Source organism: Coregonus lavaretus (assembly GCF_964263955.1).
Source record: "Coregonus lavaretus genome assembly, chromosome: 1".
Lineage (NCBI taxonomy): Eukaryota > Metazoa > Chordata > Actinopteri > Salmoniformes > Salmonidae > Coregonus > Coregonus lavaretus.
This window is the reverse complement of record NC_139988.1, coordinates 1,586,142-1,613,801: the sequence shown is the minus strand read 5'-3', so window position 1 is coordinate 1,613,801 and position 27,660 is coordinate 1,586,142. Positions and strand designations below refer to the sequence as shown.

The 27,660-nt window shown below is 40.0% G+C and overlaps 2 protein-coding genes and 1 pseudogene across 3 annotated transcripts in view; 1 reads left to right on the top strand and 2 right to left on the bottom strand.

The window, feature by feature from the left end:
* Positions 1–8,813, top strand: part of LOC311115666 (uncharacterized protein) — a gene marked incomplete at both ends in the record, with an annotated part of 30,742 nt that extends 21,929 nt beyond the window's left edge. The window contains 2 exons of the mRNA XM_084157327.1: positions 7,519–7,596; positions 8,695–8,813. Coding sequence (XP_084013453.1) covers positions 7,519–7,596; positions 8,695–8,813 — 197 coding nt within the window. The remainder of the gene's footprint in view (positions 1–7,518; positions 7,597–8,694) is intronic.
* The window catches only part of LOC311127370, a 367,179-nt pseudogene that overhangs the window by 158,776 nt on the left and 180,743 nt on the right, over positions 1–27,660 (bottom strand). The gene's annotated exons all lie outside the window — the stretch shown is intronic.
* Positions 20,820–27,660, bottom strand: part of LOC311115573 (uncharacterized protein) — a gene marked incomplete at both ends in the record, with an annotated part of 36,947 nt that continues 30,106 nt past the window's right edge. Inside the window, 5 exons of the mRNA XM_084157319.1 lie at positions 20,820–21,016; positions 21,788–21,865; positions 21,983–22,171; positions 23,541–23,595; positions 25,013–25,159. Of these exons, the coding sequence (XP_084013445.1) occupies positions 20,820–21,016; positions 21,788–21,865; positions 21,983–22,171; positions 23,541–23,595; positions 25,013–25,159 (666 nt within the window). The remainder of the gene's footprint in view (positions 21,017–21,787; positions 21,866–21,982; positions 22,172–23,540; positions 23,596–25,012; positions 25,160–27,660) is intronic.

Here is a 27,660-nt window from a genome sequence, read left to right as displayed (position 1 = left end):
GTATTACCATATCATTTTTGTATGTTCTCTATAGTTATGTACTTGAAAATATATCAATTGACCAATTCGGCATATTTGGGCAGACTTGATACACAATAGTCCAGTATTGCAACGCTTCACTGGATCAATCTGAAACTTTGCACACACACTGCTTCCATCTAGTGGCCCAAATCTAAATTGCGCCTAAACTGCAATGTTATATTGTGGCCTTTCTCTTGCGTTTCAAAGATGATGGAACAAAAAAATAAATAGAAAACACATGTTTTTTTGTTTGTATTATCTTTTACCAGATCTAATGTGTCATATTCTCCTACATTCAGTTCAAATTTCCACAAACTTCAAAGTGTTTCCTTTCGAACGGTGTCAAGAATATGCATATCCTTGCTTCAGGTCCTGAGCTACAGGCAGTTAGATTTGGGTATGTCATTTTAGGCGAAAATTGAAAAAAAGGGTCCGATCCTTAAGAGGTTAGTCACTGTCATTTACACAGCAGTGTCCCCCTGGCTCTCTGTGCTGCTTTCTGTTGGTCAATGAAGCTGGGAAACACAGTGCAGTTTGTCAATGTATCTGTTGGATGTCGGTCCCCTTAGTGGATCAATACTTCATGTCCTCTTCATTCCCCATGGGCCTATGCAGTGGTTTTATGTTTTAAAGGTGAAATCTGTGATTTGTACAGTGATTTTTTTACTTTTAAATTGATCATATATAGCCATTGATTCCTAAAGAATATAAGTAATGAATGCCTCATGAGCTTAGTAGAACTGTCTTACACCGTCAACGTAATTGTAAACAAACACTGTATAGCTTCAAAATGTGGTTAAAACTAGAATTTTGATCACCTGGATGGTCAGTTATTCCATCCATAGCTCCGTCTATGAATTTGAGAGTGGCTACATTTATCCAGCCACATCTCTCAACTGTATACCAAAAAAGTGGCGGGGCTGGAGCAGCCGCTTTGTTGTTGTTTGAATTATGGACTACAGCTTTAAGGTACAGTGCTATTCTTTCCCATGGAATGCTACAGTATGCCACCTCCCTGAGTGAGTGTTGGAGGCGCCGTGTGTGTTTGAAAGGAGACTCATGATAGTCTGCTCTGTGTGGAATGTCTCTCACCGGGAATCCAATTCCGGGCATTCACAAGCCTTTTCTCTCTGAGATGTTCTCTGTCTTGTAAACAGCAGCAGCAGCAGAGCATTTCACAGTTTCCCCTTTGGGCTTGGCTGGATGGCAGTGTACACACTGCTTGATACTTCTCTCCGTCAGTGTTTCTGATGGTTTCCCCATCTCCCTCCAACCAGCCAACCAGCTCCCTGGACCTGAGACTCAGTTACTTTAAGGTGCCTTAAAAAAATGGTTGGCGTCCCAAATGGCATCCTATTCCCTATATAGTGCACTACTTTTGACCAGAGCCCTATCAAAAGGAGTTAATTATATAGGGAATATGGGAGCCATTTGGGACGCAGCCCTGTCTTCCTCCCTCCAACCAACCAACCAACCAGCTCTCTGGTTCTGGGGCTCAATTACTTTAAGATGCCTTTTGGATAGCCCCTCGGTCCCTCTCACATTTGGATATTGTTACTGATCTAGATTTGCTATGCTGTTGTTCTATAGACTAGTTCTCTTATGCTCTCCACTGCTTGTCATATTATCAACCTGTCTGCACGGAGAGATCACAGTTGCATTTGTATACTGTATGTGTTTGTGAATTTGAATGAGAAAAGAGTACAAAAGCATACTAACTCGCTTGCCAGACTCTGGAATATGCTTTAATTTCCCTGGCTTGCTTGGCCGGCCTCTGTCATGCTGCATAATGTGCATGAGCTTGCTTTTACTGTGTTAAGAATTGTTTGTTCAGAATTGAAAATGTAATAATGTATTCAGTATATCTCTAGCTATTCATTCTCCGTCCCTTTGAAAGGACTTAAAGTAGATAGTGTCTGAGGGTGTAAATGGTTGGATGGCCTTTAGTTGGTTAAGGAGTTTGCATTGCTTGTTAAATTCATTACATTTTGGGTCTACCTTTTTAAAGTATGATCTGAAATTCCAGGCCATTGGAAGTAGCTACAGTACCGCTAAAAGAGGCAGTTACAGTCCCGCTTCTTTTAAACGGACCAAACGGTTTTCAGGAAATACTGACAGAAGGTTCAGGAAGGCAACTTCATTCCTTTCAATAATGTTTCATGCAGATGCTTCGTCAGAGCACTTGCTAACAGTTTTTTCATTTAAAATGATTGTTTCTCTCTTCTCTCTATTTCTCTATGAAGAACTTAATGGATCATCACACAGAGCATGTCTTATTGTGTTGTTGATCCCCCCTCAGGAGAATCTCTTTGTTTGACTCCTGACTTTGACCCTCTCTCTCTCTCTGATTAAAACATTGTCTGCGTTCCAAATGGCACCCTATTCCTTTTATAGGACACTACTTATGCCCATAGGGTTCTGGTCAAAAGTAGTGCACTATATAGGGAAAACTGTGCCATTTGGAATGCAGACAGCGTCTTTACTCTGTTTTGAATTCTTCAAAGACTCTCGCTTGCAGCCAGGCAGGCAGCTCTCTTGCTGTCAGAAAGGGCCATGTCACCCCATGATGCCACACACTTCCAACAAACACAAACACACACACACACTTCCAACACACATACACACACATACACTTCCAACACACACATACTTCCAACACACACACACACACAATTCCAACACACACACACACACACTTCCAACACACACATACTTCCAACACACACACACACTTCCAACACAGCCTCTGATGGCTCGGTGGGATGATTCATGTTTTGACAGCATGCCAGAAGACAGTGCCTGCGAATCAAATGGCACCCTATTAACTACATAGTGCACTACTTTTGACCACTAGCCATACGACTGTTGAAAGAAGGACTGCACTGTGTAGGGGAACAGGGTATCATTTGGGATTCAGCCAGTGTGTTATTATTTAATGACCTGGGATTTCTTTCTGAGCAACATATTTCTACGTAACTCCTCCAAAGCTGTAACTACTGTAGTAGTGGATACACCTCACATTAACAGTTACAGTAACTACTGTAGTAGTGGATACACCAAACATTAACAGTTACAGTAACTACTGTAGTGGTGGATACACCAAACATTAACAGTTACAGTAACTACTGTAGTAGTGGATACACCTCACATTAACAGTTACAGTAACTACTGTAGTAGTGGATACACCTCACATTAACAGTTACAGTAACTACTGTAGTGGTGGATACACCTCACATTAACAGTTACAGTAACTACTGTAGTGGTGGATACACCAAACATTAACAGTTACAGTAACTACTGTAGTAGTGGATACACCAAACATAAACAGTTACAGTAACTACTGTAGTAGTGGATACACCAAACATTAACAGTTACAGTAACTACTGTAGTAGTGGATACACCTCACATTAACAGTTACAGTAACTACTGTAGTAGTGGATACACCTCACATTAACAGTTACAGTAACTACTGTAGTAGTGGATACACCTCACATTAACAGTTACAGTAACTACTGTAGTAGTGGATACACCTCACATTAACAGTTACAGTAACTTCTGTAGTAGTGGATACACCTCACATTAACAGTTACAGTAACTACTGTAGTAGTGGATACACCTCACATTAACAGTTACAGTAACTACTGTAGTAGTGGATACACCTCACATTAACAGTTACAGTAACTACTGTAGTAGTGGATACACCTCACATTAACAGTTACAGTAACTACTGTAGTAGTGGATACACCTCACATTAACAGTTACAGTAACTACTGTAGTAGTGGATACACCTCACATTAACAGTTACAGTAACTACTGTAGTAGTGGATACACCTCACATTAACAGTTACAGTAACTACTGTAGTAGTGGATACACCTCACATTAACAGTTACAGTAACTACTGTAGTAGTGGATACACCTCACATTAACAGTTACAGTAACTACTGTAGTGGTGGATACACCAAACATTAACAGTTACAGTAACTACTGTAGTAGTGGATACACCAAACATAAACAGTTACAGTAACTACTGTAGTAGTGGATACACCAAACATTAACAGTTACAGTAACTACTGTAGTAGTGGATACACCTCACATTAACAGTTACAGTAACTACTGTAGTAGTGGATACACCTCACATTAACAGTTACAGTAACTACTGTAGTAGTGGATACACCTCACATTAACAGTTACAGTAACTACTGTAGTAGTGGATACACCTCACATTAACAGTTACAGTAACTTCTGTAGTAGTGGATACACCTCACATTAACAGTTACAGTAACTACTGTAGTAGTGGATACACCTCACATTAACAGTTACAGTAACTACTGTAGTAGTGGATACACCTCACATTAACAGTTACAGTAACTACTGTAGTAGTGGATACACCTCACATTAACAGTTACAGTAACTACTGTAGTAGTGGATACACCTCACATTAACAGTTACAGTAACTACTGTAGTAGTGGATACACCTCACATTAACAGTTACAGTAACTACTGTAGTAGTGGATACACCTCACATTAACAGTTACAGTAACTACTGTAGTAGTGGATACACCTCACATTAACAGTTACAGTAACTACTGTAGTAGTGGATACACCTCACATTAACAGTTACAGTAACTACTGTAGTAGTGGATACACCTCACATTAACAGTTACAGTAACTACTGTAGTAGTGGATACACCTCACATTAACAGTTACAGTAACTACTGTAGTAGTGGATACACCTCACATTAACAGTTACAGTAACTACTGTAGTAGTGGATACACCTCACATTAACAGTTACAGTAACTACTGTAGTAGTGGATACACCTCACATTAACAGGTACAGTAACTACTGTAGTAGTGGATACACCTCACATTAACAGTTACAGTAACTACTGTAGTAGTGGATACACTTCACATTAACAGTTACAGTAACTACTGTAGTAGTGGATACACCAAACATTAACAGTTACAGTAACTACTGTAGTAGTGGATACACCTCACATTAACAGTTACAGTAACTACTGTAGTAGTGGATACACCTCACATTAACAGTTACAATAACTACTGTAGTAGTGGATACACCCCACATTAACAGTTACAGTAACTACTGTAGTAGTGGATACACCTCACATTAACAGTTACAGTAACTACTGTAGTAGTGGATACACCTCACATTAACAGTTACAGTAACTACTGTAGTAGTGGATACACCTCACATGAACAGTTACAGTAACTACTGTAGTAGTGGATACACCTCACATGAACAGTTACAGTAACTACTGTAGTAGTGGATACACCTCACATGAACAGTTACAGTAACTACTGTAGTAGTGGATACACCTCACATGTACAGTTACAGTAACTACTGTAGTAGTGGATACACCTCACATGAACAGTTACAGTAACTACTGTAGTAGTGGATACACCTCACATGAACAGTTACAGTAACTACTGTAGTAGTGGATACACCTCACATGAACAGTTACAGTAACTACTGTAGTAGTGGATACACCTCACATGTACAGTTACAGTAACTACTGTAGTAGTGGATACACCTCACATGAACAGTTACAGTAACTACTGTAGTAGTGGATACACCTCACATTAACAGGTACAGTAACTACTGTAGTAGTGGATACACCTCCCATTAACAGTTACAGTAACTGCTGTAGTAGTGGATACACCTCACATTAACAGTTACAGTAACTACTGTAGTAGTGGATACACCTCACATTAACAGTTACAGTAACTACTGTAGTAGTGGATACACCTCACATTAACAGGTACAGTAACTACTGTAGTAGTGGATACACATCACATTAACAGGTACAGTAACTACTGTAGTAGTGGATACACCTCACATTAACAGTTACAGTAACTACTGTAGTAGTGGATACACCTCACATTAACAGTTACAGTAACTACTGTAGTAGTGGATACACCTCACATTAACAGTTACAGTAACTACTGTAGTAGTGGATACACCTCACATTAACAGTTACAGTAACTACTGTAGTAGTGGATACACCAAACATTAACAGTTACAGTAACTACTGTAGTAGTGGATACACCTCACATTAACAGTTACAGTAACTACTGTAGTAGTGGATACACCTCACATTAACAGTTACAGTAACTACTGTAGTAGTGGATACACCTCACATTAACAGTTACAGTAACTACTGTAGTAGTGGATACACCTCACATTAACAGTTACAGTAACTACTGTAGTAGTGGATACACCTCACATTAACAGGTACAGTAACTACTGTAGTAGTGGATACACCTCACATTAACAGTTACAGTAACTACTGTAGTAGTGGATACACCTCACATTAACAGTTACAGTAACTACTGTAGTAGTGGATACACCTCACATTAACAGTTACAGTAACTACTGTAGTAGTGGATACACCTCACATTAACAGTTACAGTAACTACTGTAGTAGTGGATACACCTCACATTAACAGTTACAGTAACTACTGTAGTAGTGGATACACCTCACATTAACAGTTACAGTAACTACTGTAGTAGTGGATACACCTCACATTAACAGTTACAGTAACTACTGTAGTAGTGGATACACCAAACATTAACAGTTACAGTAACTACTGTAGTAGTGGATACACCTCACATTAACAGTTACAGTAACTACTGTAGTAGTGGATACACCTCACATTAACAGTTACAGTACTCAGTTCTCCTGAGGTGGGCTGAAGAGACATCAGTTGCCTTGATGAAATAGGCCATTTGGCTTCCTGGAAACCAAAGAGCACATCTTTTACATACAGAGGAGCGCAGGGCCGTCGACAGTGTTGAGACTTTTCCGTTGCTGTGACGTTGACAGTGACAGTCCAGTGCTTAGAGAGAGCAGCAGCACTGTTGGGACTAGATGTACACTAGAATATTCAGGCTGCATAGAGTGGACATGAGATGGTTATTCCCCACTTCATCCTAACCCACCATCACGTCGTTCTCTGCATTAACACTAAAACCACTCATCACAAACTTTATGCATAAACACCATGGGATTCATCTACCTCTGGTCCTGTTCTCCTATACCCTGGTCCCTGATCTGTAAATCTTGTTGTATAGCCAACTGTTGTGGTGCTATGTTTGGCATGACAATGACCCTAACGGTTGGCAAGACAACATAAACAGATCTGGGACCAGGCTACCTGTTGCCCCCCTATGGGCTGTCTTTGGCTGGGAGTCCAGACCAGTCTGCTGTCTTTGGCTGGGAGTCCAGACCAGTCTGCTGTCTTTGGCTGGGAGTCCAGACCAGTCTGCTGTCTTTGGCTGGGAGTCCAGACCAGTCTGCTGTCTTTGGCTGGGAATCCAGACCAGTCTGCTGTCTTTGGCTGGGAATCCAGACCAGTCTGCTGTCTTTGGCTGGGAGTCCAGACCAGTCTGCTGTCTTTGGCTGGGAATACAGACCAGTCTGCTGTCTTTGGCTGGGAGTCCAGTCCAGTCTGCTTAGTGTGTTGTGTTTCTTTCCAGGGTACAGAGGTCAGAAAGGAGAGAGGGGTCAGCTAGGTCTGGGGATACCAGGAGCTCCAGGTCTGACAGGTCCACCAGGTAACAGCTAGACACCACACGCACGTTCACGCTCACGCACATGAAACTGATGCTTTATGAAAGGGAAAAAATACCCATATACCATCATTGTACGACTGTAGTTCTGGAATCCTACACTTTATTTCTTGAACCCTCCGTTATAAACTTGTTGTCCTCAGGGCACCATCGAAAATTAGACCCTGGTCTCAATGGGCTCCCCTGATTTAAATAAAAGTAACAAATAAATTAAAATAAAAAGCTGACAAGTGTCATGACTGTTTATAACCTCTGTTATGTCATGTTTATGACAGTGTTCTGTCATGTTTATGACAGTGTTATGTCATGGTTATGACAGTGTTATGTCATGTTATGTCATGTTTATGACAGTGTAATGTTATGTTTATGACAGTGTTATGTCATGTTTATGACAGTGCTATGTCATGTTTATGACAGTGTTATGTAGCCCTTATGAAGGAGTGTTCAAGTAAAGTGTAACCGCAATAATCTAGCATGGACAGCAGTTCATCATGAGGCCATTTGATGTTTTCAGTTTAAAAACACTAGTAATTAGTAAGCCAACAGAACTAATGAGCAGAGCTATTCATAATGAGTTGCTCTCTTACACTGAGGTACCAAGTTGACACAAAACAATTAGTATATCATCACTAATAGGGCGAGTATAAAAGAAGCATGCACTTTTATCTCTTATCTCTCACTTTTCAGCGTGATCTCAGAGAGATTCTTCTCTGCCAGAGGTGAAGCAGCAAAACAGTGTATTATTATATTTTTGTGCAGAACATCAACTTTTATTTTGATGTGTATTGATGAAGGTTTGTGTGTAAAGTATGCATGAGCGTGGGTGTTTTCATCAACTTTTTAAGAGTTGTAGTTAGGCACATGAAAGCAGTTTTATTAGCTGACTAGATAATACTGTTTCCAGTATTTATCGGTCCTCTGATAACATCCTATTTTCCTGTTTTCCTTGATGGTTTATTTGATTGATTAAACAATCACCCAATGGTCGCGTCCCAATAATCTCTCCTTCCTCCTGAAGTTCACTACTCCCCACAAATGTGAAAGCATTGGATTTGTGTGTTTAACAAATGTTTCTCTCTGCAGGTGAACCTGGAAGCGGTATCCAGGGGCCACCGGGCCCTTCAGGTCCCCAGGGGCCTCATGGGACGTGTGATCCCAGTGACTGTCTCCATCCCTCCTCTCACTCCAGACGGAACGGCTAGGGGCCTCCCTCAACCGATAGGAGACCCCTCAACGAATAAGGGCCCCCTCAATGGCTAGGGCCAGGGGCCCCTCTCCACCCATCCAGCCTCCATCTCTCTACAGCAGTCAACCATAGGCACAGGAGCCGGGCGTGTGGAGCCTGATCACTCAGACAGCTCATATCAGACAGACAGTATCGTCCTTATGGTCAGTTTTACATTGAAAACACTCATCCTCTGTTACTGCTTTACATGGGAAAGACTCACAACCAGAGATGCACATTGTATCTATCTCTATGCTCACAACGGTGTAGGGTGAAGTTGCCCCTAGGTGCTGATCTTGGGTCAATTTTTGCATTTTCTCCACTAATTCTTAAGGTTAGGATTGGAGGAGGGGAAGCTGATCCTAGATCTGTACCTAGTGGAAACTTCACCCTGGAGCGCTCACAACTGCCTGTTGGTTTTCCTATAGAAGAATACTATTATTTGTTACTTTACGTTGATGGTAATTCTATTCATTTTAAAATGTGATACAGTCCATTGCTATTGTCATTATAGCTATGATGATCGTATGAAGTACTGTTTAATTTATTTCTCGTTTTCACACAACTCCCCTACTGTGACCTGATGCATTCCATATTAATTCACATTAAGTCTTTCGAGGCCGTAAAATGAATTTGTTTCTTTAAGTAATACTGTCGGGAGAAAACATTATCTTAATGATTTGATAATGCTTGTTTATGGGGATAGCTATGCACACGTTCGGTCTCATTTGATATTTTCATTGTGTGTGTGTGAGCTGGCAAGCAGGTAATCTGAAATGTGTGTGTTTGTGTATAACTAATCAATATTCTTTGTGTGAACTGTTTATGCATACCAAAGTGAAGGAGGTTTATCTAACATGAAATATATTTATGACTATATATTTCATATATTAATATATATTTCATCAATGAAAGGGATATTTGTGAAATGTATTAGAATGAAGCTAGCTACAAGATGTGATCCAGTTACATAACATAATGAATAACTTGTAGTGCAATTCATTACTAGAGCTTTGTTTTTTAATTTTGCAAAGTTTCGGGAATGCTAAATATTCTGTGTTTCAAAAACTGCCAGTCAGATATATTGCATGATAATGTTGTAATTGTACTACAGGGATGGTCTTGTATCAAAACAGAATATTGGGTTCTTCTGTAGTCACACCCTACACTCTAGGTACTTGATGTCAGGCGGTGCTCAGTGAGAACTCTCCGCATTTCAACATGTTGTGTTCATAACAGACTAATTGAGTAGCTAGCCGGCGCATGCTAGATTGGGTTCTGGGTTGTGATATCTCATCACAACCAGCACAACATGATCAAGGGTAAAACACTAGCTTAATGCCAACTGAATGTAGTTCGTGAAGGCTTGGTCAAGTTGACATTTCTTCCATGTACAGTTTGTGTGTAAGTGTGTATATTATGCTAATGTGTATCACCTCGTGTTCACATGAAGTTAGCCTTGAAGACTTCCATTTTGATTTCTTGCAGTCATACATATGGCTAACATGAAGTAGGACAGTCTCCCTTTATCCATGGTCTGGTCTCCAAAGAGGACACACCTGGGACAAATACATGTCAGATACTACAGCTATTGATTGGAATTGCCCAGTGCAATGGAACCAATAGAATATCGTAGGATTGGAGAGGTTGTTACATCGCTGCTCTCATGACAACATGGTCTCATTAGAATATGTCAAACATAGAGACATTTAACCATTGTAGTTATATGTAACTTCTGTGGACGTATTACTTGTATGTCACTACGTTAGACGTCACCTATGGTGACATATTAGAGCTACTGACAGTTGAAGTCGGAATTTTACATACACCTTAGCCAAATACATTTCAACTCAGTTTTTCACAATTCCTGACATTTAATCCTAGTAAATATTCCCTGTCTTAGGTCAGTTAGGATCACCACTTTATTTTAAGAATGTGAAATGTCAGAATAATAGTAGAGCGAATAATTTATTTAAGCTTTTATTTATTTCATCACATTCCCAGTGGGTCAGAAGTTTACATACACTCAATTAGTATTTGGTAGCATTACCTTTAAATTGTTTAACTTGGGTCAAACGTTTCGGGTAGCCTTCCACAAGCTTCCCACAATAAGTTGGGTGAATATTGGCCCATTCCTCCTGACAGAGCTGGTGTAACTGAGTCAGGTTTGTAGGCCTCCTTGCTCGCACACGCTTTTTCAGTTCTGCCCACACATTTTCTATAGGATTGAGGTCAGGGCTTTGTGATGGCCACTCCAATACCTTGACTTTGTTGTCCTTAAGCCATTTTGCCAATACTTTGGAAGTATGCTTGGGGTCATTGTCCATTTGGAAGACCCATTTGCGACCAAGCTTTAACTTTCTGACTGATGTCTTGAGATGTTGCTTCAATATATACACATCATTTTCCTTCCTCATGATGCCATCTATTTTGTGAAGTGCACCAGACCCTCCTGCAGCAAAGCACCCCCACAGCATGATGCTGCCACCCCCGTGCTTCACGGTTGGATGGTGTTCTTCGGCTTGCAAGCCCCCCTTTTTCCTCCAAACATAACGATGGTCATTATGACCAAACAGTTCTATTTTTGTTTCATCAGACCAGAGGACATTTCTCCAAAAAGTACAATATTTGTCCCCATGTGCAGTTGCAAACCGTAGTCTGGCTTTTTTATGGCGGATTTGGAGCAGTTGCTTCTTCCTTGCTGAGCGGCCTTTCAGGTTATGTCGATATAGGACTTGTTTTACTGTGGCTATAGATACTTTTTTTAACCTGTTTCCTTCAGCATCTTCACAAGGTCCTTTGCTGTTGTTCTGGGATTTATCTTTTCACACCAAAGTACGTTCATCTCTAAGAGACAGAACGCGTCTCCTTCCTGAGCGGTATGATGGCTGCGTGGTCCCATGGTGTTTATACTTGCGTACTATTATTTGTACAGATGAACGTGGTACCTTCAGGCGTTTGGAAATTGCTCCCAAGGATGAACCAGACTTGTGGAGGTCTACACATTTTTTTCTGAGGTCTTGGCTGATTTCTTTTGATTTTCCAATGATGTCAAGCAAAGAGGCACTGAGTTTGAAGGTATGCCTTGAAATACATCCACAGGTACACCTCCGATTGACTCAAATGATGTAAATTAGCCTATAAGAAGCTTCTAAAGCCATGACATAATTTTCTGGAATTTTCCAAGCTGTTTAAAGGCACAGTCAACTTAGTGTATGTAAACTTCTGACCCACTGGAATTGTGATACAGTGAATTATAAGTGAAATAATCTGTCTGTAAACTATTTTTGGAAAAATGACTTGTGTCATGCACAAAGTATAGTTTGTTAACAATACATTTGTGGAATGGTTGAAAAACGAGTTTTAATGACTCCAACCTAAGTGTATGTAAACTTCCGACCAACTGTAAATGTCACTATAATGTCTGCTTATGGAGTCAGATTCATGATGTGAGTCAGCTTTTATTGTTTACATGGGAGTATACAGCTGATTCCTCCATCAGAACTGTATGTACAGCAGTCTACATGGGAGTATACAGCTGATTCCTCTATCAGAACTGTATGTACAGCAGTCTACATGGGAGTATGCAGCTGATTCCTCCATCAGAACTGTATGTACAGCAGTCTACATGGGAGTATACAGCTGATTCCTCTATCAGAACTGTATGTACAGCAGTCTACATGGGAGTATGCAGCTGATTCCTCCATCAGAACTGTATGTACAGCAGTCTACATGGGAGTATACAGCTGATTCCTCCATCAGAACTGTATGTACAGCAGTCTACATGGGAGTATGCAGCTGATTCCTCCATCAGAACTGTATGTACAGCAGTCTACATGGGAGTATGCAGCTGATTCCTCCATCAGAACTGTATGTACAACAGTCTACATGGGAGTATACAGCTGATTCCTCCATCAGAACTGTATGTACATCAGTCTACATGGGAGTATGCAGCTGATTCCTCCATCAGAACTGTATGTACAGCAGTCTACATGGGAGTATGTGAATATTTAGATTTTGAAGCCATAAGAGGTTATCTTTCTTATCCAATAACAACACTGCAATATTTGACTTCTGAGTTTTCTTTCTTTGTTTTCTTGGTGGGTCTTTACTTGAACGCTTTATTTTATGCAAGGTTTCTTTTGAATTTTTACAATATCTGTACATACTGCTCAGATAACTATTTCTCCCTCAACTCTTCGACCATGTATTATTGTTTGTCACTGTATACAGTGGGGAGAACAAGTATTTGATACATTGCCGATTTTGCAGGTTTTCCTACTTACAAAGCATGTAGAGGTCTGTAATTTTTATCATAGGTACACTTGTATTATTTTTAAGTAATTAATTTGCATTTTATTGCATGACATAAGTATTTGATCACCTACCAACCAGTAAGAATTCCGGCTCTCACAGACCTGTTAGTTTTTCTTTAAGAAGCCCTCCTGTTCTCCACTCATTACCTGTATTAACTGCACCTCTCCACAATGGCCAAGACCAGAGAGCTCTGTAAGGACATCAGGGATAAAAATTGTAGACCTGCACAAGGCTGGGATGGGCTACAGGACAATAGGCAAGCAGCTTGGTGAGAAGGCAACAACTGTGGCGCAATTATTAGAAAATGGAAGAAGTTCAAGATGACGGTCAATCACCCTCGGTCTGGGGCTCCATGCAAGATCTCACCTCGTGGGGCATCAATGATCATGGGGAAGGTGAGGGATCAGCCCAGAACTACACGGCAGGACCTGGTCAATGACCTGAAGAGAGCTGGGACCACAGTCTCAAAGAAAACCATTAGTAACACACTACGCCGTCATGGATTAAAATCCTGCAGCGCACGCAAGGTCCCCCTGCTCAAGCCAGCGCATGTCCAGGCCCGTCTGAAGTTTGCCAATGACCATCTGGATGATCCAGAGGAGGAATGGGAGAAGGTCATGTGGTCTGATGAGATAAAAATAGAGCTTTTTGGTCTCAACTCCACTCGCCGTGTTTGGAGGAAGAAGAAGGATGAGTACAACCCCAAGAACACCATCCCAACCGTGAAGCATGGAGGTGGAAACATCATTCTTTGGGGATGCTTTTCTGTAAAGGGGACAGGACGACTGCACCGTATTGAGGGGAGGATGGATGGGGCCATGTATCGCAAGATCTTGGCCAACAACCTCCTTCCCTCAGTAAGAGCATTGAAGATGGTTCGTGGCTGGGTCTTCCAGCATGACAACGACCCGAAGCACACAGCCAGGGCAACTAAGGAGTGGCTCCATAAGAAGCATCTCAAGGTCCTGGAGTGGCCTAGCCAGTCTTCAGACCTGAACCCAATAGAAAATCTTTGGAGGGAGCTGAAAGTCCGTATTGCCCAGTGACAGCCCCGAAACCTGAAGGATCTGGAGAAGGTCTGTATGGAGGAGTGGGCCAAAATCCCTGCTGCAGTGTGTGCAAACCTGGTCAAGACCTACAGGAAACGTATGATCTCTGTAATTGCAAACAAAGGTTTCTGTACCAAATATTAAGTTCTGCTTTTCTGATGTATCAAATACTTATGTCGTGCAATAAAATGCAAATTAATTACTTAAAAATCATACAATGTGATTTTCTGGATTTTTGTTTTTAGATTCCGTCTCTCACAGTTAAAGTGTACCTATGATACAAATTACAGACCTCTACATACTTTGTAAGTAGGAAAACCTGCAAAATCGGCAGTGTATCAAATACTTGTTCTCCCCACTGTACTTATATATTATGTTGGTGTGTCTTAAGACTGGATTTTTAAAATTATTTATTTGTTGTGTGTCTGATTGGAAAGTAATAAGCTAAGAATCAAGGACATGAATTAAATGTCTCTGTGTTCTTTCTTTACCAATGTTATCAGAGTGCTCTCTCTGTCACTCAGGCCTCCATTCAATCAAACATGCACTTAGGTGTTTCGTTTTGACCCAGTGGTCTAAAAAGTCACTGTAAAAACACCTGGGAGACTGTCGTCATAGAGATTGATAAGATGTGTGTTTCCAGGCACATTCAGTAGTTAAACAAAGGTACTATTCAATAACTATATTAATGTAGTCTCCTAAACCCGACCCTAGGCACTAGGCAACAGCATTGGATACATTGTGGGAGGCAATCCGTCTGCCTTGGGAGACTAATATTAATGTAGGTTTGATTGGATCTGGGCCCTCAAAAGCAATTATTAAAGTGTGAGAAAGTACGTGGGTCGAGCTGACATTTTGTGATGTTTAAAATGTCTCTTTTGCCTTATTTTATCCAGTGGGATGTATGATGGGTAAAATACACTGTCACACTGTAGCGCTCCCATTTCTTCTCATGTCTTGCACCCATAATGCATCATCTTTCCTCTCTCATGAAGGTTTTGAGGTTAAAGATTTTCTCTTGGTATTTCAGAGCATCAAATTGATTGAGGGTCTTTGAAGATAGCTTGGTGACAGTCTGTAGGCTGCTGAGGGGAGGATGGCTCATAATAATGGCCGGAACGGAGCAAATGGAATGGCATCAAACACATGGAAACCATGTGTTTGATGTATTTGATACCATTCCACTGATTCCGCTCCAGTCATTACCATGAGACCATCCTCCCCAATTAAGGTGGCACCAACCTCCTGTGCTTGGTGATATGTATGGCTCAGGTCATTTTATGTCAATGAGGTAACTGAATATTCAACCCTTTGACTTTTACAGAAGATATTAGCTAATTTCTTTAACAACATTTAGGCATTTCTTTATTTCCATGTCACACTAACCTCACGTTGAACACTGTGACTGCTTGCTCGTTTTGTTGGCATCTCAACGTGACATTTTATGTGTCTAAATGATACTACCGGAAGTAAGCCACAAAGGCTGCGTTTACTCAGGCAGCCCAATTCTGAATATTTTTGCCCAATTATTGGCAAAAGATCTGATTGGTCAAAAGACCAATATTAGGGCAAAAGATCAGAATTGGCTGCCTGTGTAAGCACAGCCATAGGTAGAATTACAGAGAATATGGTGAGCTGCCTCTCGTGGCCTGACTTCATTTGTGAGTGGACAGGCCCCTCTAGTGTTCATTTGAGGATTGTTCGCTATATTGATTACCATTTTATTTTAAATAATGAATCATCTGATGATGTGTTGTATTAACTTGTGCTAATTTCCACATTCCAACACCCGTCCTTAGCCTTGAAACCAAGCTGAGATGTACCCTTTCACCTTTGTGGATTCCAGGCTAGTAGTATGTTGTGTTGTGTGTGTTTTCAGAGCAAACTCTCTTGAAGGAGATGGGTTAAAGGTCCAATGCAGCTGTTTTTATCTAAATATCAAATTATTTCTGGGTAACAATTAAGTACCTTACTGTGATTGTTTTCAATTAAAATGGTTAAAAAGAAACAAAAATAGCTTTTTAGCAAAGAGACATTTCTCAAGCAAGAATTTTGCTTGGACTGTCTGGGAGTGGTGATGTCATCAGGCAGGCCAAAACTCCATCCCACTAAAACAGGCTGAAATTTCAGGTGGTCTTTTCAAACAGCTCTTACACTAAAAGGGCATGACCATTATTTTTACAATTTCACAGTATTATTCCATCCTCATAGTGTGGAAATATATATAAAACACAGGTAAATCATGTTTTTGACTACAGTGGGCCTTTAAGTCATGGTCATGAATGTTGTTTTTCCTCTTGTTATGTTGAGTTGCGGAAGTATGTGGTAATAGATGTTGTCAATTTAAAAAGAAATCAGCTTCAATGTTTACCCATTGAAGTAGATAGGTCAAGACATGGTCGTGAATGTTGTTTTTCCTCTTGTAACATCCAAGATGACTGCCTTCGTATTCAAGCTGAAATATCAGTCAATTGTTGTACACTTTAAAAGCAGCTTCCAGTGTAAATACAAGTCCATTTATGCTCTGAAAGGTTACCATGAATTCTAGGTTCACCTGATTGTCTGCTTCACTATGGGTTCATCTATAGGTTCACCTCATTGTCTGCTTCACTATGGGTTCACCTATAGGTTCACCTCATTGTCTGCTTCACTATGGGTTCATCTATAGGTTCACCTGATCTATTCTCTGTTTTCCTCTGCTATTTGTCCATGGCATTCCCTGAACGATAGTGAATAATCTGTCCATACCATAGTAGTAAAGCAAGGGGTTTTAGTTACCATGGCTGCTGATGTGTAGCAGGGCTTGTGAAAGGGATGGTAACAGAACAGCTCTACTAGCACTACCTACCTGGGTTGGGCTCAATTCCATGACAATGCTCTCATTTCAGGAAGTAAACTGAAATGGATTTCAATGACAAGAAATTGAATTTGTTTACTTCCTGAACTGGGTGAATTTAAATGGGATTAGCCCCAACCCTGCTACCTAACCTTGTTGCCTTCGGGAAAACACCTTTACGGTGTCCATATTAGGACAGCCTCAGTCTCGTCAGGAGGTGTGCCAGTCTCATCAGGAGGTGTGCCAGTCTCGTCAGGAGGTGTGTCTGTCCTAATATGGACACTGTACAAACACTGTCCAGTTTAAGCTAGCTTCATACAGAGAAGTTTGTTCAACTCAACAACCGATTATTTTTCACTGTTCTATCCTCTTGATGATCTTCTAAACTTGTCAGTCAACACTTTGTGGATAAGAAGACCTCTCCATGTATTTAGTATTTTCTCTTAACAGTGTGTTTAATCTCATTATCTTTATAATTTATGTACTTTGTTATTTGTGTTTTGAGTGTGATAATTGTTATTTGAATTTGATGGTCTACCTCATCTGAGGCTTAACAATCAGCTGTACTGTACACGTATTAGTTTAGTCACCGTGATGTTACACTCTAGCCTTCCCACTATCCCACTACACCGCTACTATAAAGCTAACAGCTGAAACTTACCTCAAGACTAACATGCTAAATGGAATGGATAGAACGTTGGTGACAAACAGTCCTTGAAAAGAAGCTAGTCATCTTTTGTCGATCGTTTTTGAAGGCCTATACTTAAAAGGTGTTAATCCACTCTTTGACCATATAGCAGAGGTTGTACAACAAGTTGAATATGTCTGAAGTGTAATATTTTCCAACAATTATTTTGACTTTACAGCATTCTGTAAAAACAATGTTGATTTTACACTCTGATTACCGTTACCTGCCTTAAATCTGTACAACAATAATTTCTTACATTTCATGTGTTTTATTTGCTTATAATGACCTACTCAGATTACACATTGGTGTGTCACAAAATGTGAATAGAATACAATATCTTGCTGATGTGAAGTTTCTAAATTAAAATATTTGCTTTCTTGGTGCTCCTTGTGCATTATCGATACAGGGATGGAGAAAAGTAGCATTGGTAATTTTTATCATCATTATTTCTAGAAAGGTAGAATTTACTGAATATGTCTATGCATGGTCAATTCCTTAATTAACTGTCACATATTTGCATTATATGAAACTATGTTTTGAATACCAGATTGTATATTATTTATGTCAATAAACAGTTTCAAGAGCTTTTTAAGAGCATATTCATATTATATTCACTTCATCAAGGTTATGTTTTCTGAGAAGGTATTGCAAAAAATATATATAGACAAGTTATTCTGAGTAGTACTGCAGTACATTTGAGTATAATGTTTAAAAAATGTCCAGAGAGTTGGAAATATATTTTAAAACCGACCGCGACATTGCTTTATTTGGAGTGAACAAATTCATAGAAAAAAAAAAAACATTTGAGAATTTATTTGAAATGTCTAGATCCTCCTCCTAGATATTTGTACAAACTGTGATGTCACCCTCAAATAGTATCATCATCATCATCATCATCATATAATAAATAGAAACAACTGAGTTATTTTTCTCCATCTCTCCAAACCCTGTGAGGATTACACAGAGAAATAGAATCATATTGGAATTGCCATTCTAGTTACTTCATTTCTATGGGTGACATACTACTCAACAGTGAACAGAATATTGTGAAGGGAATACTCCGTTTCTATTCAAAATAATAATCTCTCAGAATCCTCCTCACACTTTACAATGAGAACAAACCTCACATTCAATCATTAGGATAGTTATTTTGTAGGAAATATAATTAACCACAATTCAAAACAATTTACAGAGATTTACAGCATACATGGAAGGTCAGTCAGTTTCATCTGCTTTCCATCCCTTTATTTTATTTAGGAAGGAAAGCAGGGGGCTGGAAATGCAGCAGTCACTTTCTGGACAAACTGACAGCACTGTTTTTCAGAAGGTTTATCTTTGGTTTATGATATTTCAATATAGAACATGATGCAGTACATTAGAAATAAAAAAGACACTTTGGGCTATAGGCAATCCTGGTATTGCTTTATGATTTGCCTGTATTGGGGAAGGGTTAGCGTGATTTGATGTTGATGTGGACGGGGCCGCTGCTGAAATCAACATGTCGACTACAGCTGCTTCAGTGAGAGGAAAGGAGGAAAGGGAACATTCAGCCAGGTGGTTATTAAGGACAGGTCTTTTGACTGGTGGTTATTAAGGACAGGTGGTTTGTCAGGTGGTTATTTAGGACAGGTGTTTGTCAGGTGGTTATTAAGGACAGGTGGTTTGTCAGGTGGTTATTAAGGACAGGTGGTTTGACTGGTGGTTAATAAGGACAGGTGGTTTGTCAGGTGGTTATTAAGGACAGGTGGTTTGTCAGGTGGTTATTAAGGACATGCGGTTTGTCAGGAGGTTATTAAGGACAGCTGGTTTGATTGGTGGTTAATAAGGACAGGTGATTTGACTGGTGGTTAATAAGGACAGGTGGTTTGACTGGTGGTTATTAAGGACAGGTGTTTTGACTGGTGGTTAATAAGGACAGGTGGATGGTCTGGTGGTTATTAAGGACAGGTGGTTAGTCTGGTGGTTATTAAGGACAGGTGGATGGTCTGGTGGTTATTAAGGACAGGTGGATGGTCTGGTGGTTATTAAGGACAGGTGGATGGTCTGGTGGTTATTAAGGACAGGTGGATGGTCTGGTGGTTATTAAGGACAGGTGGATGGTCTGGTGGTTATTAAGGACAGGTGGATGGTCTGGTGGTTATTAAGGACAGGTGATTTGTCTGGTGGTTATTAAGGACAGGTGGATGGTCTGATGGTTATTAAGGACAGGTGGATGGTCTGATGGTTATTAAGGACAGGTGGATGGTCTGGTGGTTATTAAGGACAGGTAGATGGTCTGGTGGTTATTAAGGACAGGTGGATGGTCTGGTGGTTATTAAGGACAGGTAGATGGTCTGGTGGTTATTAAGGACAGGTGGATGGTCTGGTGGTTATTAAGGACAGGTGGATGGTCTGGTGGTTATTAAGGACAGGTAGATGGTCTGGTGGTTATTAAGGACAGGTGGATGGTCTGGTGGTTATTAAGGACAGGTGGATGGTCTGGTGGTTATTAAGGACAGGTGGATGGTCTGGTGGTTATTAAGGACATCTAGGTTTACAGGGACAGTGGAATAAAAACAAAAATGTATTGTCTTCAAAATGTTCATATCTTAAACATTTCTGAAAACAGCTAAAGAAAAAAAGAAAAACTGTCAGGTAAAAAAACTGTTACACATCCAAACATGTTCAGGATTATTATTATTTTGCAACAAAATACTTCATTTTGTTTCGCATTTCTGGAAGTGGAAGACTCCTTCATATCCGATAGAGATCTGGATAGCACAGAACATTCTCACAAAACACTGCAGATACGATAGAATGGACCACTTTACAACGACAACCTTTAGAGTAGAGAGGCTGTGAGAATGTTGTGTGCTCCCCGGGTTGGTGTGGGAGACCTGTCCATCTGCCATCTTAGTCTCTGTCTCTGTCTCTACCCCTCTCTTGGTGTTGGGCAGTGGAAGCTGGTGAAGGGAGGATGGGTCATAGTGATGGCTGTAATGGAATAAATGGAACAGAATCAAAGGTGTTTGATACTGTTCCATTTATTTCATTACAGCCATTACATCCAGTCCTCAGATTTAAAGTGACACCAGCCTCCACTGGGTGGTGGCTCTAGTTTCTAGTTCCCTCCGGGCCCTTGATGCTGGTGTCAATGTCCCCCGGTCTGAGGTTGCAGGACGACGGGTCGCAGTAGCCGTTGGGGCCAGCATTACCAGGAGGCCCAGGTACACCAGCCTGGCCAGGAACACCTGGAGGTCCTCTCTCACCGTCACGTCCCTCCTGGCCGTAACCGGGCTTTCCGGGCTCACCTGTGGAGGGAGAAGAGTTAGAGTTAGAGAAGAGTTAGCTAGACCATCTTAGACCAAAGTAGAACGTCCATAACCTCAAAGACTTAAGACTAGAACACTGAAAACCTTAAAAGACTCAAGACTAGAACATTCTAGAACCTCTAAGACCAAATGCGAGTTCAATAAGGCTGCTGTTTGTGGCGTACATGTTGCCAGAGTAACAATTTCAGTTGAATGAACATTCCAAAATGTTATGGTGAAACATCAAACGGCTACTTTTCTTTTTTAAGGATTACTGTGACTTTTTAGCAACAATATTCAAACTGAAAATGACTTTAGAAAGTCTACATGGCCACTTGATTCTTTTTAGCAGCAGTTTAGACCCAAAACAGACACTTTTGCTAAGGATAGCAAATGGTCGCGGCAAAACACAAAACAAATGGAATACAATATGTTAGCTAACGTTAGCCAACGTTCGCAAACTATTTCCCTTGTTCAACGCACCTCAAGACTAGAATATCTACAACCTACAAGACCAAGACTAGAACATCTACAACCTCCAAGACCAAGACTAGTAGATGTTCTATTCTTGGTCTTGTAGGTTCTAGATGTTCAAGTCTTGGTCTTGGAGGTTGTAGATGTTCAACCTCCAATACCAAGACTAGAACATCTACAACCTCCAAGACCAAGACTAGAACATCTAGAACCTCCAAGACCAAGACTAGAACATAAAGAACAAGTAAGCTACTGATGGTTCGCTTCTCCTTGGAGATCGAGGTCAATCTCATTCACCTGGTAGACCGGGAGGTCCTGGCTGGCCCTTGGCCCCTCGCACCGTGGGACCTCGGTCTCCTCTGTCGCCCATTTCACCTGCGCCACACACAGGATGTTGATTGCAAGAGTTATTACAAAACTCCTTTGTGTACATGAGCTGAATTTTGCTTTCACATTTTCACATAACAGTAACATTACACATCCTCTCCCCACCTTTGGGACCTTTGAGTCCCAGGAGTCCTGGAGGTCCTTTGAGGCCAGGCAGTCCTCTTGCTCCAGCCTGCCCAGGGAAGCCACTGTCCCCTGGGGGACCGGCAGGACCAGGGAGCCCTGGCTTACCAGGCAGCCCCGCTGCTCCAGACTCCGGCCTCCTTAGACTGGCAGCCAACTGGGCTAGCTGCTCTGTTGGAACAAGGAGGAAAGGGAATGATGAGCAAACAATTAATCAATCAAATGTATTAAAGGCCCAGTGCAGTCCAAAATTTGATTTTCCTGTGTTTTATATATATTTCCACACTTTGATGTTGGAATAATACTGTGAAATTGTGAAAATTATTATAATGCCCTTTTAGTGTAGGAGCTGTTTGAAAATTTCCGTCTGAAATGTCCACCTGTTATGGTGGGATTGAGTTTTGGCCTGCCTGGTGACATCACCAGGTGGTAAATTAGTTCATAGACCAATAAGAAAGAGAGTTCCAAACCTCTCTGCCAATAACAGCTAGTTTTCAGTTTTACCCTTGCCACTCAGACCACTCCCAGACAGTTCTAGCATAATTCTTGCTTGAGAAATATCTCTTTGCTAAATAGCTATTTTTGTTTCTTTTTGACCATTTACATTTACAACAATCACAGTAAGGTACTCAATTGTTTTCCCAGAAATGATTTGATATTGAGATAAAAACGGCTGCATTGGACCTTAAACGAAGGCCTTTTTATAAATGTTATAAAAATGTTATTCCTCTCTTCTAGTCTTACACCTTCAAGTCTGCCTCAGTAAATTGAGCAGACTGCAAATACTTATAGCAAACTTTAAATAGAAAAATAGATATGTATATTTATGGTGCCAAGAGTTCAATACAAAACTCCTAAGGCTTTGGGCTATGGTATTTTACACTTCAAATTCCAGTTTTCAGCCCCCCTGATGACAATTCATCTGTAGAGGCTTTCTCTCTTGTCCCAGACTCTTTGCTTTTCTGCTTTTAGCAAAAGTGCAGGTCCTCTGGAGGTGAAATATATTTTTCAGCACATTGGGTATAAAAAAGTCATGAGTTTAGGAGGAGGGGGGTGGGAGACAGTAAGAGGAGGGCCCAGGGAGAGAGACCAAAAAACAGCCTGCATCTTCTGCATTGCTGGGGTTCAGGAGTCTGTTATCCATCAAACTAACAAAGGTTGAAGCGTATTTATGATGGGTTCTTTTCTGCTCCCCTCTCTTCAAACTCGACTTGAAACCGCCAAGCCAGATAGACTATAAGCCCTCAAACTCAACTCTGGACATCAAAGCCAGTTCCACTGCCTTTTTTCATTGTTCCCCTCTAATCGGGGACTGATTTAGACCTGGGTCACCAGCTGTGTGCAATTATTTATTAGGTAGGACAGAAAACCAGCAGGCTCCGGACCTCGTAGGGTCAGAGTTGAATACCCCTGATACCCAATGAGGGTGGGGATATTACAGAGTGTTGATGCTTAAAGGTAGAGTGAGATACATTGATTTAAAAGACACAGAAGGAATGAAGCAGACAGTGTGAAAACAACTTCCTTGTGATATTCGCACCTTGCATAACTCTCATGCAGACTTGTCTGATGTGTTGATCGCTTGGTTCTTTACCCTGAAGGATAACATAAAAAAGGTTTATGATGAGAAAACAGCTTTTATACACATAGATTTAGCTTCTCAGATGCATTTTGTAAGCCCTAATTGTGTTATGCCGGATACACTGGACAACTGTTGTCGATGGCCTATGGTCCGGGAGGAGGGAAAGGCCTAGAAGTAAGTAAGTATGAATGTAAGAAAGGAGGTAAATAGGTAAGTAAGTATGTAAGTTAGTAGGTAAGTATGTAAGTTAGTAACTGAATTTGTTAGTAAGTATGAAAGTAAATGAGTAAGTAAGCATGTAAATAAGTAGGTAGGTATGTAAGTTAGTAACTGAATTTGTTAGTAAGTATGAAAGTAAATGAGTAAGTAAGCATGTAAATAAGTAGGTAAGTATGTAAGTTAGTAACTGAATTTGTTAGTAAGTATGAAAGTAAATGAGTAAGTAAGCATGTAAATAAGTAGGTAGGTATGTAAGTTAGTAACTGAATTTGTTAGTAAGTATGAAAGTAAATGAGTAAGTAAGCATGTAAATAAGTAGGTAGGTATGTAAGTAAGTATGTAGGTGTATAAGTAAGCAAGTTAGTTAGTTAATAAGCATGTAAGTAAGCATGTAAGTAAGCAACTAAGTAAGTTAGTAAGTAAGTATATTAATAAGCAATCAAGTAAGTTAGTAAGCAAGTATGTGAGTATGTGAGTAAGTAAGTATGTGGGTACGTAAGTAATTAAGTTAGTAAGTAAGTTAGTATGTAAGTAAGTAAGTATGTAGGTACTTGTGTGTGTTAGTATGTAAGTCCATAAGTAAGTATGTTAGTAAGTTAGTATGTAAGTAGGTATTTAAGTAAGTAAGTTGTAAGTAAGCAAGCAAGTAGGTAAGTATGTAAGTATGTATGTGAGTACATAAGTAATTAAGTAAGTATGTAAGTAATTAATTAAGTATATAAGTCATTACGTACATTAGTAAGTAACTAAGTTATTAAGCAAGTAAGTTCGTAAGTAATTAAGTAAGTGAATAAGTAAGTTAGTAAGTAAGTAAGTAAGTATGAAGGTACTTGTGTGTGTTAGTATGTAAGTCCATAAGTAAGTATGTTAGTAAGTTAGTATGTAAGTAGGTAATTAAGTAAGTAAGTTGTAAGTAAGCAAGCAAGTAGGTAAGTATGTAAGTATGTATGTGAGTACATAAGTAATTAAGTAAGTATGTAAGTAATTAATTAAGTATATAAGTCATTACGTACATTAGTAAGTAACTAAGTTATTAAGCAAGTAAGTTCGTAAGTAATTAAGTAAGTGAATAAGTAAGTTAGTAAGTAAGTAGGTAAGTATGTAAGTAAGCAAGTAAGATATTATGTAAGTAAGTATGTAAGTAAGTAAGTAAGTAAGTTCAGGTGTATAGTCTTCAAAGTTTTGCGTGGAGGTGGTTTGGGGGTACCTACCGCTGGTCCCTGTGACCCCCTGATTCCTGGTGAGCCCCTGTTGCCCTGCATGCCACGTGGTCCAGGTGAACCAGCTGGGCCCTCGATGCCAGGCTGCCCTCTGCTACCCTCTGGTCCTCTGTTACCAGGCTCTCCTGGGTTTCCAACCTGGAGACAGAGAGGGGAGAGACCACTGGATCAGAACAACATTACATGGGTGGTACTGAGCACGCTCAATGAAGACTTCTGAGTTTCTACCCAACTTGATTATGTTGCAGAATATGGATTAATCTGAAGCAAAGTCCGATATATCTACAGGTTCAATGCTGGAGTTGCAGTAGTGCTGAGCGATTAGTGCTTTTTGAGGTCGGTTCGGTTTCGGTTCAATTGATTTTTTTCTTTACATTAAATGCACTATGCATTATGTGGGTTGAATGCTGTAACAACACTGAATAAAACAATTAATAAAATCCCATGATGGTAGTGACTGACCATTACTGCTTATCACTTATTAACCATCATTTATTCACATTACTTTACTTTAATAAAATATTAGTTTTATTTGATGACTTTATTATTTCATTCCAAGTCATCTCATCTCTATAGAACAGCTGCCTATGCTGTCTGACTAAATCACTATTTTAGTAGTTCCTCAAAGTAAATAAGGTAGACTTTTATGACTGCTGAATACCAACTATAAATCACTTAAATCATGTATTTTGAGGCTCGCGAAGCAACTGCTTTCTATTCCACTCAATCGCTCTTCTCTCCGTGTCTGCTCCGCACAGACTGGACAAGTTTCAGCGAGCGCAATGGATTATGGTCATTGTAGTTAATTACCATGTTTTCGGCGCTAAACTATGTAGAATATTGGCCTGTTAGAAACTACAACGCCCTACCACATCGCACAGTTCAGGCTTCATCTGATTTATCTCTACAGAATCTGCACATCGAGCTCACAGAAAAAAAACGATATTTTTTTTAATTCAAATGATTTAACCAACGTCAGTCAATTAGTTGTTTTAAAAACCGAAAAATAACCAAAATGTTGGTTAATCGCTCAGCACTACAGCTAACACACTCTATGGGTGTAGATGAACTGTCTCAAAGTTACAGTTGAAGTCGGAAGTTTACAGACACTTTAGCCAAATACATTTAAACTCAGTTTTTCACAATTCCTGACATTTAATCCTAGTAAAACTTCCCTGTCTTATGTCAGTTAGGATCACCACTTTATTTTAAGAATGTGAAATGTCAGAATAATAGTAGAGAGAATGATTTATTTCAGCTTTTATTTATTTAATCACATTCCCAGTGGGTCAGAAGTTTACATACACTCAATTAGTATTTGCTAGCATTGCCTTTAAATTGTTTAACTTGGGTCAAACGTTTCGGGTAGCCTGCTACAAGCTTCCCACAATAAGTTGGGTGAATTTTGGCCCATTCCTCCTGACAGAGCTGGTGTAACTGAGTCAGGTTTGTAGGCCTCCTTGCTCACACACTGTGCTGCCATCCTGTTAGAAGGTAACAGATTATTTTATTATAGTGGTTAAGAGTGACTTTCATAGTGGTCCTCTGTAGCTCAGCTGGTAGAGCACGGCGCTTGTAACGCCAAGGTAGTGGGTTCGATCCCCGGGACCACCCATACACAAAAAAAATGTATGCACGCATGACTGTAAGTCGCTTTGGATAAAAGCGTCTGCTAAATGGCATATTATTATTATATTATTATTGTGTTCCATGGTGTTTATCGCCCCCTAGTGGAGCTTTCTGGTACTTATAAGAATGTAGAAAAACCGGAAGTAGAGTAGTCATTCTGCACGCAGACAACCAGCTAGAAACAACGCTACGCTACAGTTCTTTCTGTGCAACTATTTCTTGTCACGCTTCAGCCTCGGAAAATATTTGTTTGTAAGTTCAATTCAAGCATATTGCTAGTGATGATAATATTGTTATTGATAGAATGGCTTACTTATCAATGTTAGTTGGTTACATTTACTCACTCAAATTGCATTGACTTTCATGGATGACGTCAGCTGTATTAGTTTGCTCGTGCGTCATGTAAAAGAAGTGTGAAACATACTATAGTTTGTTACTGTTTCTAGTGTAATATGCTTTGTTATTGTACAGAGGTGTTTGCACATTATTAGAGTAATGAAAGGAGTTGGCTAGTTGTTACTCGCATGGTAATTATCTATCTGTTTTGTCGTCTGTCAGATACATGGTATCTTGGCACGTGCTTTGTATTTATGCAACTTCAACTTGAAATGTATAATGTACAGCTACACTATGTCAATGTGAATTGAATACTAAAGTATATTATTTTCTGTATTTTGCAGTTTCACAACATAAACGTTTTCAATACATTCGTTCAAGAAAAGTCACGCCTTGGAAGTTTTTTATTGAAGACTCAGTTGTTAGCTATCTGTCTAGTTTTGCATGGGAACGCAATTCCAGGGCAGAATACACACACTTTTTCAGTTCTGCCAACAAACTTTCTATAGGATTGAGGTCAGGGCTTTGTGATGGCCACTCCAATACCTTGACTTTGTTGTCCTTAAGGCATTTTGCCAATACTTTGGAATTATGCTTGGGGTCATTGTCCATTTGGAAGACCCATTTGCGACCAAGCTTTAACTTCCTGACTGATGTCTTGAGATGTTGCTTCA